Source organism: Tubulanus polymorphus, chromosome 2 (assembly GCF_964204645.1).
Source record: "Tubulanus polymorphus chromosome 2, tnTubPoly1.2, whole genome shotgun sequence".
In the NCBI taxonomy this organism is placed as follows: Eukaryota; Metazoa; Nemertea; class Palaeonemertea; order Tubulaniformes; family Tubulanidae; genus Tubulanus; species Tubulanus polymorphus.
This window is the reverse complement of record NC_134026.1, coordinates 25058445-25077480: the sequence shown is the minus strand read 5'-3', so window position 1 is coordinate 25077480 and position 19036 is coordinate 25058445. Positions and strand designations below refer to the sequence as shown.

At 37.2% G+C, this 19036-nt stretch overlaps 2 protein-coding genes across 3 annotated transcripts; both read right to left on the bottom strand.

The window, feature by feature from the left end:
• Window positions 1-377: 377 nt before the first annotated feature.
• Window positions 378-4914, bottom strand: LOC141899089 (uncharacterized). The gene is made up of 5 exons (XM_074785242.1): window positions 4795-4914; window positions 3247-4290; window positions 1878-1934; window positions 1207-1299; window positions 378-1134 (listed from the first exon to the last, which is right to left on the bottom strand). Exons 2-5 carry the CDS (start codon window positions 4014-4016, stop codon window positions 378-380), a joined length of 1677 nt encoding a protein of 558 aa, XP_074641343.1. The 5' UTR covers window positions 4017-4290; window positions 4795-4914.
• Window positions 4915-5702: 788 nt separating this feature from the next.
• On the bottom strand, window positions 5703-18581 carry LOC141899875 (orexin receptor type 2-like). 2 transcript variants are annotated; one of them, XM_074786474.1, is made up of 7 exons: window positions 17757-18581; window positions 9935-10319; window positions 9557-9701; window positions 9264-9382; window positions 8934-9023; window positions 8273-8331; window positions 6189-6319 (listed from the first exon to the last, which is right to left on the bottom strand). In XM_074786474.1, exons 1-6 carry the CDS (start codon window positions 18180-18182, stop codon window positions 8315-8317), a joined length of 1182 nt encoding a protein of 393 aa, XP_074642575.1. In that variant the 5' UTR covers window positions 18183-18581; the 3' UTR covers window positions 6189-6319; window positions 8273-8314. The 2 variants fall into 2 exon arrangements, with proteins under 2 accessions (XP_074642574.1, XP_074642575.1); XM_074786473.1 differs by lacking the exon at window positions 8273-8331 and having other exon boundaries at window positions 5703-6319.
• Window positions 18582-19036: the final 455 nt, after the last annotated feature.

Here is a 19036-nt window from a genome sequence, read left to right as displayed (position 1 = left end):
GGACCCCTGGCAAGCGAGAATAGCCACGGCACGAAAGCCCAAAAGCGGAGGTTTCGAGCCGTTGAAGCAAGAATTTGTTTTCGCTTGCAGCCAACGCTCTTTCTCCCGCCGAAGTTCACGCCGCTATCAAACCCTGCAAAGCGAGGACGCAAAACCATGGCCCCTGGGGTCCCACCTGGGAACCCCTACAATTTTTTCAAGTGCCTTTATTAAATTCTAAAAGCGTAAATTGCATGTAGGAACGTGTTTGAAATAAAATTAACGACTTTATATGAAAATGAAATTTATTGATTGTCTTCCACAATTAACATTTGATATCACACAGTTCTTTCAAACCATTCTAGTGATTTCGAAACCAAGACGTAAAACAAATCGAATTAATTTCCTAGTTTTGTCTGCTTCATCGAAGTCCAATGGTACCTTCGCTGTACGGGTACCGGTAATTGTTTCCTACGTTTAGTAGTACCAACCAAGCTAGTCTGTCTTTTTATCTGACAACCCCGTACATCCAGTTTGCTAAGTGGATTCTGATTATTTACGGTGACTAGATTCGGAGGTACTGGTTTAGCTAATATCGGTAACTGATGAATTCCGGAGCTATAAACTTCACATAATCCCACTTGCATATTTTTTGTATCTCTGGTAGATTTCGGAGTGTTCTGAGGGTCGGTTATCGAATATGGTTTCCCTAATACTAGCGTTCCTGTCTCCGGCTCTAACGTCCGCAATTTTTGCAAATATTTTTCATAAACGTTTGGATCGGAAACAACATTAAGCACTTTGCTGGATATTGTCGAGTCTATGACAGCTTGACGCTGTAATGTAGCAATCGCTATTTCTTGAGAGGTCCGTACAACCGGTAATGGAGTGGCTACTCTTTCATATGTAAATCCTCGGTTCTCTTCATTCATGGTATCAGTTGGTGTATTATTTTTCGAGTTTTGTGTAGGCACTAATGAGAAATTTGTCCTCGGTGTAGCCAGGTCTAAGTAGTAGTACGAACTGTCTGCAAACTGCTTTCGACCGGTAACCTTTCTGATGGGAGCAAGATTCAGATCATCTGGACACGATTCACCACCTCGCGGAGAAGATTCAGCGCTAGATGGGCTACAGCAACCATTCGTCACCATAAGACTAGAAAAAATGGGATATTGCTTCAATGTAATCGATAAGACACATTTTATGACCAATGTGTTTTATTTTCACCTTGATCCGTTTTCGTTTTCCATCGTTGACGGTATACTTGCTCGACGGTTTTTGTATGACGCCATATCAATCAAATCACTTCGATATCGGTTTCTGAATAGGTACATGCAAAACATATAAATAAATCATATAAGAGAATACTCAAAAATTTAAGCATATCATCCATTCTCAATATTCATTAAGAAAGCACTATCGAGCGTAATCAATATATACAAGTATCTAAATGATGTAATTTTTGTAATAAGCTTCAGTCTTATATCATATGAATACGAGTATGATCTCAAATTTAATCCCTAACTCCGTGTCTTGAAGATGGGAAATTTAGCCCCCGGTAATTAATAAATTTACTCATCAGAAAATAGGATTTTTTTTACTGTTTTTGCTTCTATGGATTTTCAACTATCTAAGCAATGATACAGTAAATCTTAACATGCTAGGATCTGCCCGGGCAAGGGTGTGAAGACTGTGTAGCATGCATTAATCCGAATAATTCTGACGTGTTGTTCGTAGAAAATAGTCGAGTTCCAGAAATCAACAAATAAAGCTGTGAAAAACATTGCCGGTGTTTGCGTGTGAAAACTTAATCAGGTGCAAAGCCACAACTAATAGTGCTGATTCGTCAAGCAAGGAGGTAAAGACCTCTACAACCTCCTTGCCTAAAACATTCTCACCTGCCCTGGCATCCAGAGCTTACTGCTGTCAGAAGCTCTATCCTATTGAAAAGGAAGCTGATAATATACAAACAATGAAAATATTATTTAGTTTATATATCGATACTATTGATCCTTCCGAAGTTCAACAGAAGTTTTTCTTGTCACATGTTTAATCCACTATTACGTGGTTAAAATGTATAACCGTGGTATTATATGAATGGAAATAGGAAAAGGGAAACGGAAACTTAAGCAAGACGTTTGTGTGAATTTTGTTGTGTTTGAATGATCAGCTAAATTTGAATGAACAGTTTGATAATCAAAGAGCATACAATCAGTTTCAAAAACCAATTAGATCTCACACGGAATTATTTTCAAAACTGATATCTTAACCAAATCTAATCTTATGTATCATGTCTAAGTGTGGGGTGATTCTGAACCTCTAGGATCTCGGGACTTTTGTCATTTGTGAATTAGCGATCGCCAACGCGTTCGGCCACACTGACTGGGGCGATTACTGCTTGGCCAAAATAACACATTGCCATGCAAGTGGAATCTTCATTCGGGGGGGGGGGACGTTTCAAAAATGGTGTCATCTTTCACGAAGTGATCTTGTATGACTAAACGTACAGCATATTGTAGAATTATCCTATAAGGAATATATCTATTCGAGTAAATAACGGGTTTGCAAGTGATCACGCAGTAATAGCACCGGTAAACATGTATTAATGGCAAGAGATATATGCGTTAAATATTTATGACCAGAATTAAGCCGAATAATGTATTATCTTATCCGTCTGTTCGATCTCTTGCAGTACATTCTGTTTTAAAGTATTCATAGAACCAATTTTCCAGTCGCTCGCACATCCATTCATTGTGGACATGTATATTTAATTACGTCAATATAGAACCTCTGTACTGGTATTTGTAGTGCGTCGGCTTTAAAATGACTTATTTTCAGCAATAATTCTGAGTGTTGTAATTACAGAATGAGCTGGGGATCGTGAATTTAAAATACCTCTAGCAAAAACAAAATATCACATGACAAGTCGTACGCCTATGTACGTATATGTACGATAAGAAAAAAACTTTTATGAGTTGTTGTATAACGTAAAATTTTCAAAATAATTTTCTTGAGACGAAATGATGAACGAATAAATCTATTGACTTCAAAACAAATTCCAAATTCATCTTTAATGTTATACCTTCCCCCATTATCTTTCCTGAATTCATTTCAACAGCGTCTAACGTTTTTGTCAATATTTATCGATGACCAACAAAATGTGACTGTTTCAATGAAATTTGTATCAGAAGGTCATTGCAAGTTCCGTAAATTCAATAATGTCAAGTAAAAGTAGTGATTTTAGTTCAAGTTAAAAATATATGTTACCTGATATTTTTGATTTTGGAAATGTATGGATCTGGCGCATTCAATCCGAAAATCGGAATCTCTCCTCTTTTCCATCCACTAACGTGACAACGTCTATACTGTTCGATATACTCTTTAGAATCTGCATAATGCTTAAATGTGAACTCAATTTCGTCCTTATAACCGGTACCAAAGAATTTAATTCTATTTTTCTTGCTGTGTTTGTTTTTTATTTCGTTTACGTCTTCATCGTTCGGTTCTTTCTTCCAGCCGCACAATTTATTGCTGACATTTAAATCTGTCAAACGACTACAAATACAATCGTCCGTGTGATCATCTGATAAACTATATTCTACATCCAATAAATCCCTCGTATGTATAAAAGCATCATCAAATAAACACTGATTTTGTTCATCAACAACAACGTCTTTTGCATTTCCTTCGTCACCTCCTCCAGTTTCAAAACGTTTCTTATTTTCACGTGTGCTAGATCGTGACGGACATCGTGATAATAGTCGTTCAGAATTTGACTCATCGCAACTCGAGTCTTCGCTATCTGTTTCCCATTGTTCAAACTCTCCTGATTCGTCCGAGTGAGTAAAACTCTCACTAAATAGATTTGCATCACCGAATGTAGAAATAGGTCTTCTGCTGAAACCGGACGTTAAATATCTATCGGACACTGATGTATGTATTTCAGTTTCACTCTGGCATTGCTCTTCACTCAAGTCGGGCTCGTTTCTTGTAGATTCGACATCAGTACTAATAACTCTTTCCACGGTAGCTGACATATTCAGACTGTGCTATGTTTATCATTTATGATTTCCGGCCACCTCAAGAGCTTCCCGACGCTAGATTCGAAGCCATTTCGTCACTGGTAACGTACAACACGTCGTGAAACAAAAGAATTTCTCTTCCATGTGATCAATAACGAGTAAATGTATTGGTTCCGTCTTGCTGTTTACCGAGCGTCGCCGCGTACTGAGAACAATTCCAACCGTACCCAACTGTTTAATTATGAGCAAATTCTCAACATTGTATTGTACGAGCCTCAGACGCATCTACCTAGAAAGACAATCACCGTGACGTCATTGTTTTAAGAATTTATTACCTCCGATCGTTTGCTTAGCTGCTTCAAAATGTTGGTTCATGTTGTAATTTCAATTAGATTTTTAGCCATAACACTTTCAGCAATTTCGAGGTGATGATAAAACCTAAATATAGCGGTGTATATTATTTTCTATTCAAGGTGTTTTCCCCTGTGAGTTGCGATAAGTTTCGACTGTTTTCGACTTAATTAAATGTCATTCTGGCTGAGATTAATACCGGGGTTATATTTCACTGCACGCGAAGTCAATCAGACACGAGGTCTGGGTGTATCGACAATCGAAGTATACCAAGTCAATGGCGTGATCTTGGCACAGATCAAAGTAGAAAACCCTCTTATCTTCCCGATGACTTTTTAGATCCCTTCGATAAATGTTTTTGAAGCTAAATCTTATCTTAATAGCAATAATGATATAGGGAGCTTTGCGTGTATGCATACAACATAGACAGAAATACCAATACCTTGACAACGATCGGATGCAAGATATACCTCTGAATTTCTTTTTCTTTCAATCCGTTTCGTTTTCCAAGTTCCACGCAGCATTGACTGACAGTATGAATATGTCCCAGAATGGAATGTTTTCGTAGGCATACAACCATACACCGTAATCACTAGTGAACTGTCCAAGAACTGTCATAAACACTAAATATTTCCAAACACCAATATTTTATACACCTATTCCTGAGTTCATTAAGCGCAAATTAGATATGCATGTTACGCCGAATTGCTAAATTTCTAAATCGGATTAGCGCCCAACGTCTTAGATTGCAAATTACAGTTACATTGTGTTTTATCGTGTAATTCCACTTTCCGTGGATTTGAGGATTTTCGTTGATTAATGATGTCTCGTGTGGGCGGCCAACAAAGAGGGATTATGCCCGGTCATAAAGAAGTTTTCGTTGAAGAAACGTTACAAGATATACCTTCAAGAGCCACTTCTTTGCGTTTCGTTTAAAAATTTAATCGCGCTTTGTCATAACATGAATAGTAGTTATCAGGCTTTAGTCATCGTATCATTTTGGTGTTGGAAAGAGCGGCCTTGTAGCAGATATTAGTATCTACGTAGGACACGCAATATTTGTACTATATTCGTAACGAAAGAATTGAAAAAAAACAAATACCAAGAAATAGTAGTGAACAATATTCAAGTCAACAAAAATTCCACTTCCACAGTCGACTCTTGTCAACTGCTGAAGTTCACTGCCGAAATAATTGGTATATTGTCTAACGGTCGTTGCTCAAGAAAACTAAAAAGCAGATGATTATATGATCATTTAATTCGTGGATTAAAAGGGAAATATACATTTTATATCTATCACAATATATATTTCCATGAATAATGAATAAAATAGATACTAAGATATAGTTTTCCATGAGAGCTGCTACAAGGAGGGAAACTATTTTGATACATTTGATTATCAGTAATCTGACGTAGTGAACATGCGGACGCACATACACCACTAAAAGGATCGTATCAATGGAAATCTCTTCACCAGGAGCAGGAAAAATATTTTGCTACCGATTACATAAGTTGTATCAATTTGCAGAAAAGAAGCCTTGAATATACAGTGAAAAGTGAAAAATATGTCGTTATCATCGCGTGATCTCGCGAGAATACCTAATCGACTTTAATTGGTATTGACTCGGTATTGGTATTACGTTGTATGTCAGCTATTAAAGAAATACTGTTATTTATGGCATTTCTGAACTAGTCTAAAAAGCAGTTTTTGCTTTTGTAAAAAGCGTTAGTGTTTTATCATAGAACATGAAATATCTTCTCATATTATCAGCAACTCGTTTACAGTCCGCAGTCTATTCGTTTACATTTATTGTAATTGAACCTCCCGACTTTCCTCTTGTTGTTCGTATGGTTTCTGTAGTACGTGTGTTTAGTTGTAGCTGGAGTCGGGGACGGTGACGGCTTGATAGACTTTCGTATTGCTCCTTGTCGTCGCACTAAACTTTTTACGCGGCATCCAACGTGATCTGAAATAGGATCATAGTTGTGTTATGTATTGATCGTTAAACGATATGTCCACTTACTGAAACACTAAGAATGAGAAATGATTTGATCTAATTGATGAAATTCAATTTGGTTAATCTCATGAAAAGGCTAATCCGTATGTTGTTAGCGGCGTATTGAATTTTTGTCATTCTCTTCTGATACCTTCCTACAAATTGATTGATCTAAGTTTTCCCCGAAACGGCGATATGAAGAAAAAATGCTACGTATTTCTGTTATTTGTACAGCAAAAGAAACTTTCACTCGTGTTAATCAATTAAACTCTTGATCTTCTTAAACCCGTACAATACCGCAACACGTAATCTTGCGGTGGTTGTTGGTGATTGAAATATACTAGGTTTCAAATTAAATGCACGTCAGCTTAATTGAAACGGGATTGAACCATTTCTGATGCTTTTACTGGTTTTCTGTGATTGAATGTATTTCGTTGGTAATTACTTAGTTTCATCCGCCATATCTTTATAATACGTATATGCGACATGATATTATCATAACATTCCGCTTGGTTGCCAATTTCCATTACGACCGTTCAGGCTCTCGAGATTCTTCCATTTATTTCTATTTCAACACATTTTCCGGAGGTCTTTTATTTGATTTTGCCGCGTACAGCTCACTCGAATTTCTTCGCAAAACATTTTAGCAAAGTGACAAATTGCTAGCTACTTCGTAAGAGGATATAACGCAGATCCAGACGGCATTTTTCTTATCGCTCCCAATTTCGAAGTTGTAATACGAGTGAGTACAACTGCGAGATTGCAGCCAATCATTTATGTATAAATTTCTTCTTCGCATTCAACCTTGTTCTCTCGTTGTAACCTTGTGAGCCGTCAGTCACTCAATAATCCAATCGGCAAAGGCTGTGTACCCGCTTTGTTTGCACAAGAACGTTAACAAATTTACAACTTTGCACTCTCGCTGATTTTCGACGACGTGACCAGTACACTCGAGTATTTAGCAAAAAATTGAGGCACATAATTCAATCAATTAAATTCATCAGCATCGAAACGACAAACCTGAGTTTTTTAACTGTCATTCTGAATCTAAACTACTTTATTTCACGACAAATTTTCTGTGTATAACAATAATGTATAAGTATATAATATTCACCACCAGTAACATAATTATATATGTATAGGATTCGTCAGGTTATTGGATATATAACATGTCAAATTGAATTTGACTTGATAATCTTTTTTCAATGACAAACAATAACGTACATTATAGAAAACCTATAGTTTTTCGACCTTACTCGGCCTATAGATGAATCCGAGGTTCAAACGTCACTGCCTTTTTTTCTTAAACATTTCATGGTAGAGAAAATATTATACTATCTTTTCGGAATTTTTACGGACGAGCAAATTGTTTGCCGTCGTGAAAAAATTCAATCAACTGATATACGAACAAATCAATAAATCAATCTATCCCTTCATCGGAGGTCAATATTTCGCTGATGATGTCGTTAAATCGTTAATATATCCATAAAAACATAGCCCTCTTTATTTACAAACATCGACTTAGAATATCTGTATGAAATTATATAAAATCACTGAAAAATGATCTTATAAAAGCTATCGATTTAACGTCATTGTCGAGACCGGGCGTGTATTCGAATATTTTCAAAATGGAGAATGAAAGTTCAGCAAATTCTTAGAACTTTCTTAGGTAGCTTGTAAGCTTTTGATATCATTATGAAAATCCTCTTTTTTCGTGTCTTACGTAAAATGTAAAAAAAACAAACTATTTCACACTTGAAGATCAAAACAAAGTTCACGATGTGATGGATGTGTAGGGTTTAGCAATTATAGTTGAAACGAATTGTTGATTTGCAGGCGCCGCTGTTGACAATATATAGTTAGTAGCATTGCGAAGAATTAAATCCAAGCTTACATTCACCAGTACCAAATAAGAGAACTTACATTACGCGACAAGGGTTTGGTAGCATTCTGGCGGTGTGATGACTACATATGGCCAACACCTTAAATAAAATGAGTTAGACGGCAAATACTAATTCTACGCCACGATGTACGTTTTTTGTTTTGCACAGGTACGTATATGTAGCATTTCATATATTACGACGTAACGAGACAACTAAACACATAGAACACTAAATCTAAAAGCATCAGACAACCAGAATGACCAAACCAGTACCATGCACAATACACATATCATATATATAACTATGTATAATGATTATATATATTATATTCATTCATATATGTATTTATCTATTCATTTATCTATGTATGTAGGCTCTACATATGCGTTAACCCTATTCCATCAATGTGTAACAAACAATAACTGATTGATTCAAACTGTCCGTCGGTCTGTATGTATATATATATATATATGTATATGTGTGTGTGTGTGTAAAATGTACGCAATTTTTATACTTTTCATGCTGACCGGAAATGACGTTGATTATGGCGGTATATTTTAAGAATAGATTATAGTCCGTTTTCTATAAAGAGAAATAGAGAGAATCTTTGCGGTCATCAGATCACACTTGAGTTTTGATGGCACTCATACTGATTTGCTCTGTTTGACTGATGCTGTTAGTATATTTGTATGAGTACATACTGTCACCATAGCCTCGTCTATGGGCATCAGCGCGCATGCACACACGGAAACAGCACGTGCATACTGACGAGAACTCTTTGCGGAATTTCGCTGAAACAGATAAAATATCGAAAACATCAATTCAATTTCATCGTTTATCGGGATACAAACTGGGCAAAAGCTGAAAAATTGTTATCCGCTATCCTAAGGTGGATTCATTCAACGCAATTTGAAAAATTGTGAATTTTCTAACCGTTTTGAGAAAACAATAATTGCAGTAAAGACTTCTGCGAAAGATTCTCTGTGAAAAATTAAGTTACATCTCTGTGAAAAATTAAGTTACACACTTACCACTCATGAAATTATAAATGACAGGATTGATAGCACTGTTGAAGTAACATAGCCAGTGACTAAACAAGGCAGTAACTTGCCTGCTTCCTGATCCCATCCTTTTCGTGATCCCGGCATATCTAAAACACAACAAATAAAAAAGAAAATTGAAGGAATTCTCGAACACGGGTTAATTATCTTATTAATTGTTGACGATATATACGTATATACAGCTGAGAGGATTCAGAAACTTTTAAAGGAGTTTTCAAGTTCACTTGCTGTTAAGATGATAAAGAAAATTATCTGATTCTTACCTGAGAATGTTCAGTAAATGTACTGGCAAATAACATATTGCAAACATTATTACAACAGCTATCAACATTTTAGCTGCTTTGCGTCGCGATTGTAGTTGATTTTCGGCCCCAGGATCCGACTGTGCCCGGCTTGTCGAAGAATTCGCTAGAAAAAAAAAACAAGAACAATTCCCTTATGCTGTATTGAATATAATACAATGTTTTTCCAAAGTTCATAAAAATGAAGTTTCTTTGTGTGTCTAGGATCGCGTTCAGTTGATAATGAAATGCATTCAGAAAAAATAGCAAATTGAATTTTTAGCTCGCTTTTTCCGTTCGTTTTTCGATTTATTCGATGATTCACTTTATTAAAAAAGTATTTACGGATAAGAAAATTACCGTAAGTGCTCTGATCCGACACTCCTGGAATGACATTAATCCAAAGACACCGAGCTATTTGCGTGTAACAGAATCCCGTCAACGACAGGGGAATTATGTACAGCACAATCATGATGCTAATCTGAAAAATGTTTTGATACACAAGGTTCCAGTTAGGGATGCACTTCGTTAATAGCACGGACACTCCTTCTAGTTGTCTCTTGGGCGCGGCTTGTAAGGTTACGAGTTCGGGAATGCCGAGTAGCAGCGAAACGATCCAGATGATGAAGATAATGGCTCTAGCCCGGGCTGCGGTACTCATAAACATGAGCGGGTGGCAAATGGCGTACCAACGTTCGACGGAGATGGCGCTCAGAGTGAGCACAGACACGGAAATGGACACCAGCTGAAAATAGAAAGAATCAATGCTATAGGATGTCCACAGAAATAATTGACACTGGGGCTCCACAAATATTCATCAACACAATGTCATCCAACACGACACCTTGGCCGAAAGCTACTTGTAACTTCAGATGTCATAACGAAACCTTCAAACGAGAACCAAAACGATGAAATCTAGGGTCCTAAATTGCGGATCGCGTTGTGCAATACCCAGTGTTGATGAAACAGTCAATTAAATTGGAATAATGCAAGACACTCGCTCTGGATATTCTCTGCGTGTAATGGCATTGTATCGTAAAGCTTTTAGACCGAGTGTTCTCAAGTACTGAATCCTCAGGATTACACGGCAATTCTCTCCAACTTGGCTAGAGGACGACCATCGCAGCCCTACACGACATGTACAACAACAATGTTAGTAAACAACATAAATACATTTCTCGAAACGAGAAATGGTACTAAAATAAATATGACAAATATCTATTGATATGGGAATTGGAGTGATCACCAGGAATCAAAAGCGATCGTCGAACTGCTGTGACGTGGTTGAGACGATTTATCAAACAATATAATATCACAGAAAAAGATTTATATCTCCTATGTGACCTTATCTGCGATAGCGCGGCGTCGCGAATCCACAGGGGAGCGCCCAACCACACGAAGTGTTTTAGCTTGCCACTTCTCGATTGCCGGCGGTACTTTCTCTATATGATTTTTTCTCTGGTGTCGCACAAGCCTGATTAATTTCATGTCAGAAGTGATTCTGATTCAACACGGACTATCAAAAGCATCAATTTAGGGGACAATTGTATTAACTGCTAACTAAATGCGGCTGATTTATCAACGTCTATTTGAGCGTTATACCGACAACTTTAACGGTAACGCTGCAATTTATTTGATTGTGCGTCGATATCGCTGAAAAATTAACTCGTCTTATGAAGTTTCGAATATACGGTAGTTCATGTGTCAAAACGATGTTTGCGCACGAGCACGGATCAAAGGAAATAATCCGAAATCGTATGTCCTACGAAAACAAGAAATGGGCGAGCAATTTTACGAGGGTTTGGTTACCGTGGGAAATAGCATATTTATCGTCCATTCGCCGCCAGGACGAAATAACGATCTTCAATACGGAAGATTCTTCATTCAATAAACAGTCGTCTACAGATTGGAAATTGCTTTTGATGCCGTTATGAACCCATTGTCACTCACACGCAGTGCCCGAGAAAAATTCGAAGAAACTTTGCTCGTTTATAGGGACCAAAATAAGAATCTTCGGAAGAAAGTCCCTATGATGTTACGTACGGCACTCACACGCGCTATATTTGCGCGCCTTTCTTTTCCCATCCATCAGGAAGAATGTACCAATGTACATAAATTTCCAACCAAAGTGCCCATGTATCCATCTCTCATAAACCTTTTTAAGCAATTTGTCATTTCAACAGGGTACATGTCAGTATCTACATGAGATAGCAAGTTGCTATTTCGTGCAAATATACGCGACCATCTCAACGCGGATTAAGTGGCTAAATCTAAAACGTTTACGATATATTCTAAGAATGTATTTACAGCACATGAGAGACGTTCAGACGTTCTTTTTCATCTATTAAGCCAATTCTATCGGAGATACGACTGTCTAAACATACTGAACTGAATATAGAAATAAGATTCACAAAACAAACATCATGGAAAAAACTGCATTTCGGACTGAAATTTTATTGGAGAATTCATCAAAGTATGGAAAGCAGATGGTTTGGGCTATTCAGTTACCATCGCTAAACATAGCACATGAAATATCATTTTTGAAACGTATGTCAGAATGCTGAGTGAACAATATTATTCTATTGCACACAATAAAAACTTGAAGTGCCGGTAATTCATTTGTACTGCATTAATCTTTTCAGTCTGAATGGATGGTTTAAGACGTTAATCTCCCAGAACATTTTCAGCTGCTGGTTCCCGCTAGTAAAACAACTGCTAGCGCCAATTGAAGGCCTATTTCCACGAGTTAAGCATTCCACCAAAATGCTATTACGTAAATTGGTATAATGACCCCACACAGAGGTGATGCTCTCCCGGTATTAATATAAAGAATATGAAATAAAAGTCACGTTATAAGATAATTGAATAATTTTTGCGAACAAAATAACCGACGGAAACTGGATGATTTGCAATCCGGCACCATATCAATTACGTAATGCCTAATTAGTATAATTTTCTTTGGACTCATTAAAGGCGTTTGAACCTATTACCAAGCATTTATGAATCTATCAATATGATGAATGCAGTATCTATCAATTACTTAGCGCACTGGAAAATTCCTTCTGTAGATCTCTTAAGGCCCGGGCACACTGGGCGATTTCGTCACCCGACGAAATCACCGGTAAAATCGCCCAGTGTGTCCGAGGCTTTTGAGATGGAATATGCTTTTTTGGGTTACCTAAATGTTGAACGATATTCGTCTAGAGACAAAACACCAATTGTAAAATAGATGTAAATTTTATACATGTCATACAAGTATAATTACTTTCATTATCATCATTGTAATCATAAGGTTCCTTAATTTTGTCCTTTAATCAAATAAATTGGGGTTATGGACAGCCAAGAAACGTAATCCCATAGGATACGCTTAGATTTGTAGTCAGGCGACCAACTTGAGCTTCTATTGGCGCAATTGTCTGCAAGTATACCCTTAGGAGGCTGCGCTAAACGATGGTCATTTATAACTAAGTTTCAGTATGTGAATGAATTCTTCAATGTACATAATTCCGAGCCGTTAGTGGTGCAAACAGTTCTTTAGTTTAGGCTGAATGTACAGCTAACAAGAATACAGCGTTGAAGAATGTACCGATGAAACCATAATATGATAAATCTGCCAGACAAACCCAAGGGCTTTATGTTTAGTTTCGACCCTGCTGAATACGAGTGCTGTGTGTCTGTGTGAGTTACCAATACGATTTAAACGGTCCCGTATAGAATAACAAAGGTGTATATAACTAAAATCATCCGATTACCGATTGTAAATAACAGAAAACTGTGTAAAACACTATTAGAACACCAGTTAGAAAGTTGTTTTACACATAGCCTACCATATGGCCTACCAGTAACGCATATATTCATGTAGTCCTCTTTGAGAAAAAGATGCAATTTTGCTTTGCCGCCGTTACGGGGGTCGAACTGGACAAAAAATATCCCCACGCGAGACGAGCTTGGAGTCCGTGAATAAATCACCAGGTTTCGATGATAAAAGTTTATTGTCTGGATATATATCGCATCGGGCTCGGGGTTTTCATTGAATAATCATTCGCACAGAATGAAGCCACGATTTTTAAATTCCAATCATCACAGAAACACTATTGGAAGCTTCACTTGTGCTGGAGACAATCAGTGAATTCGCCAAATAGGAAGTGAATTAGATATATAAACGATTTCGGTTTCAGCGATATGCAGATCCCGTTCTCAACGAGCAACAAAATGCTTTTCGTATTGTTTAACACATTGTTATTGTTTATCTATAGGGGTCTATTTCTTATTTCATGATATCGGAAGAAATTATTCGCAAATTACTAATCAGTCGTTAATTTGATATGAATTACCGACTTATGTATCCAAATGTTTTGAACACGTCTAAATATCACTGCCATCCACTTACACTACCGGTAAGTTCCTTTGGGTCCGGTGTTAAGACGCTTGTCTTTCAAACACTTCGAGATGCAGCCTTTTACCCAACTCAGCCCTGAAGGGGCTCATGGAAATATCCGATTGATTTTGTGTTTGGTAATCCCGAATTTTTCGTATTCATTTCACATTGATGGTTACCATTGCAATTTTTCTAGAATAAGAAATCCAACAGCAAGTTGTACGCAAAATAGCACGCGTCACGGAAATTTCGAATAGTTTTCGGCGAATATTTACTAACAGCTCAATATGGCGGTTGATTGAAGGATGCGAGGGCTTTTGAGTTGATAGTTATTCAGCCAGCAGCCTTCGAATATTCCCGAAGGATTGAATACCTACGAAATAATGTCATATGTTGCATTTCAGCGCAGGATATCAAATAGTTAATCAGTCAGAGAAGTTTAGAATGTTGGTATCATATGCAATGAAACATTTTATCTAAGTTTACTTGTGGGTATCTGTTCAGAGCAATGTTTCCCCAGAAAAGCTATCGAGATGATACACATAATTTTATTCTTTGAATAGATGTAAATTGAAAGTTCTCAAAGTTTCAAAACTTGTCAAGATTGACAATGCAATAAGTACACGTAATATATTGGGTTTGTACAGTAAATCACTGTACTGTTTAGGCGATGTGAGGGAAATCCAATTGATTAGCACCGCATGACAGATACAAGTAACATCATTTATTTCAAAAACACGCTCAATTAGGCTTATTACGGAAGCGTGTTCATTTTTAACGACGGAAAGAGAACTTAAACTGTACCCTCAAGTCAAATCAAGAGCATGGCGGACAAGTCATTTATTCCGTGTAACGAGGCTATTTTGTAGCACAGGCTACATGTCAACAGGATTTGAGTAATGTTTCTTCGTGTAGATGGACAACGAAAAATTGCCGAGCGAATGTGTACCTATTGCAATCTGCGTCAGAGGGACTGCGTCTGGGTTGTACCATTCGTGTATCTATTGGACTCGTCGCTGGAATTATTTTAACGATCTCGGCAAACCCAAGTATCGACAACCAGCACACCGATGTTACCCATGGGTGACCAGTCCTTTGATTGTATATATAAATGTTCATCTTTTCTCGTTTTTCCCTCTGATGATAGAATAGCGGTAAATCTGAAGGTTTTGGTTTAGTACTATAAATATATGTTATGCGAGTAACTAAAACCACTGTGGCTAAATATTTACGCATTGATTGTAATCCAGTAAGCTTACAGTGGCACTTACCCATCAAATTGTCTGATATGGGAATGCATTAAACGCAAGCATAAATCACCAGTGAACTGGATACTGATGACACTTCGTGACCATTAATAACGTGAAAGTTGACCCAACTGTCAAGTTATCTACCGATGTACCCGACTATGAACCCGGGCTCGTTCACATAAAGAACAGCCTTCGTTTCTCTCCCATCGACAGATACCGTGTAACTATCAGCTAATTTAGTTCTCATAAAAATCTAACATCCCTTAATTGCGGCGACGTTTACTGATGTGTCATACACATTCATCAGCGTCTATCGTGCCCGGTTAAGTGCGCTATATCTTTTACATTTTTAGGTTGACAATGACCGTCGACAGTGTCTGGTTTTACTTGAGACCTGCAATAAACCGTATTAACGGAGAAACTTCAGAAAAAAAGCTATGACAAGAATAGATACTTCAGACTTTTTTCAAATCGGTGAAGTAATTATAAACAAGAAGAAGAGCGCGGTATAGTATACAGTGAGCAAAATAAAGCACTCGTTCGGTGTAATTGAAAAATTACGAAAATGAACACCCAAATTGGACTATAATTCGGTGCGCCGGATAAGAATTCTAACCGTTCTCCGCTGATTTGGTTGACTAAATTGTTTCAATTATTCAACAAAAACTGTCAACTTTCATTTGGGAAACTGGAAAACCACAGTCATGGTTGGTTAACTGAACGAATGGAAGTATACGCAACATAACGCTTTCATGTAATTTGAATTATTTAGCTCGTGCGTTGTATCGCTGTGGTCATATTGCTAAAACAAACTATTTTTCAAGCTGCTAGCACCAATTAACAATTTGTTTACAGCAGCAATGAAATGGAAGCTCAGTTAAGTCGAAATAATTAGCGTACATGTGTAACCTACGCTTCGTTAATTTTCGCTAATTATAGTTCTCGACGCGGGTTACGTTAAAATGTTACGTTGAAAATATAGTCAGTTGTTTCTTCTTGATCGGTAATTCGAATATTTGTTTCTTTCAATTCGGTCACTAAAAAATGGATGAGCAAAATTTGTAATTTTCCATACGTTAATCAATGTGGCCTGGTTTTTTGCATCTGGAGGTATTCGCTTTTGTTTACCGTGTAAATAAAACCGTATGATTATTACACCTTCCACATGCGAAATCGACAAAAAAAAATTCTACGGATATTGATAGCAATTTAAGGTGTACACCTTATGTACGAGTTGAGGTTTATCTAAGAAAAATAAGATATGTATGTTTTATTCTAAAAAGATATTCTGAGTACTAAATTATATAAGATAATTCAATAGTTCGATCTAAAAATGTCATTAACATTTAGAATTATCAGGCCATTGTATCGTGTTGCGGATTTGAAGATATTTTAAGGACCGAGCAGATTTACAAACCGCAGGTAAATTCCATATCATATGAGTCATGATTTACGTAACCTCGTATCCATAATAGATGGTTACGATTAGAATTTTTAACCAATCCCTCGAGCGATTTGAAATATGATTCAAATAACATCGAATTTCTTAATACTTAATCGAAATACGTTTAATTGTATACAAGTTCATAAAATCTGACCAAATTCATTCGTTATACTTTTGTTTGCTGTGTTGTGTACTTATGCATTAGTAAAAGCTGCCACCAGTTGAGTACATCAGTGAAATGTTTATTCAGTTTGCAATTTTATTCAACTTCAATTCGGACACCATTTGGTGCAAATTGATTCCTCTAATCTCTCACACAATAACACATAAACATATCTAAAACATCGACAATTTACAATGGGCTTATACTCGTGTAAGATTAATCCCTGTACGACTAAGTAACGGACATTAAGCTGCCGATTATCGTCCAGATCGTACATAGATATGAAACAGAAAAACAATATCTTGATCGTCTTGTTAATCTCATGGTTTTATTTCTCGTTGTCCGTCACGGTTATTTTTTTCTTTGGATTGATGAATTGGTAGCCGCGACGTACGATTAAATGTAACTTTTATACCTTCGAATCACATGTCAGTCAATAACGTGCAGCAGCACACATTGTTTCCAATATCGGAGGCTTTTGACCTTTAATTTTTCATTGTAAAATAACATATACATGTATATGATTTTTTTTCATGATATGTGATCTCATCAACAACAATTTTTGTTACGAACATTGGGTGTTTGGTAAAGTATGGCGGAATTGTAGATTGTGATGGTGAAGTGAATTTTAATGTGGGGCATTTTTGAAGGAACTATATTCGAAAGTTAATGAACCTAAAAGTGTCTTTGCAGCCCGATATACAGGAGTCAGTTGCACAGTCATGGCTTTGGGTTAAGCCCATTCTAACACCTGTTTATAGTTCTATAGTTAATCTAACAAGCAAAGACCAGTTTTAAGGTTTGAGCCTATTTTTGACCTAAGTATAAAGGACTTTACAACCTGACCAGGGAAAATGAACACGATCAAGTAAATATAGCAATAGTGTATATACGTTTTAATCTGGTAAATGCTTCTCATCTGTTGAGAGAATAATTCATTGACTCACCTGTAAATATTTCACGATTTTACACATGATATTTCCGAAATACCAGGTCTCTCGCACATCTTCTAGTAATGTTGGTGGTAAGCATATCAGGGTGACCATGAAGTCAGCTATTGCTAGATTTACTATGAAAAAGTTCGTTACTGTCCGCATGTGATGGTTCCTCCAAACGGCAAAACAAACCAGAAAGTTTCCGACGACTCCAATGGTAAAGACGAGTGTGTACAGCACTATAACCGCCGTTTCGATCGGAGATGGCACCAGAAAATCTTCAATTTGACTTAAATAGTCCTCGTCCGGTAAACAATAATCATTTTTATCGTTGAGACAAGGCGTCGTTGCATTGCCATAAATATCCGTGGTATTCTCCAAAAACGGAAATTCTGTCGCGTTCACCTCTCCAGCGACCTGCAAAGTATTTTCCACCATTTTATCAATTAGAACGAGTAGACGAGCTCATAGAACGAAACCCTTAATTTCTTTTCGGAAAAAATGCAGACGAGTCTTCGTTATCATTTTGCGGCTGAGAGCGGTCAAATGGCTTGATTGGCATTACACGCTATCTGTCGAGCACAAGTTTGAAGAAGAATCAATTCACGCGAAAACTCGTTAGAAGCACCGAAAGCGCTATCATATTCTACGCTGTAAAACAGTTGCATGAATTTATTTACCTTTTGTACAAACCACGTCAGGTGTTGAACTGTTTTTGCGTTTATTTCTCCGGTTACTATCGACGCTTCGCTTTACGCGCTCGGTTCCACCCTCAATCGCGGTGACGTAGCCGCTTGCCCAATGGGAACAGTCAGAAAACTTTCAACGAACGCGACATTTACGTTTCCAGCGAGCGGACGTCATAGAAGATCAATCTAAACTTAATTTGTTATGCGCAGACAATCAAAAACTAATCCTGAGACCGCTTAGTAAACTGGGGTGACCATTCATTGCCCGTTATGCTTATTTACAAGTTGCAAGACGAAATCGATGCGAACACAAATGACGACATCCCATCTATCGTATCATTACCCAACATAATCTCTGACCGATACTGAAATGAGAGTTATTGTGCATCTGACTCTGTACTCACAGAGATTTAGACATCCTGATGATCGACGCTGCGCTCAATAACGGTAGTTGCCATGATTGTGTCTTATTAGAACGCGTGCTTGCATAGCGCAACGAAAAAGTGACATTTGAAATTCGAAAACTCTAAAAGAGATGCCTTTCAGATTATCAAGCGACAACAGAGTGATGATATCTCGATTAATACGATGAACTGAACAACC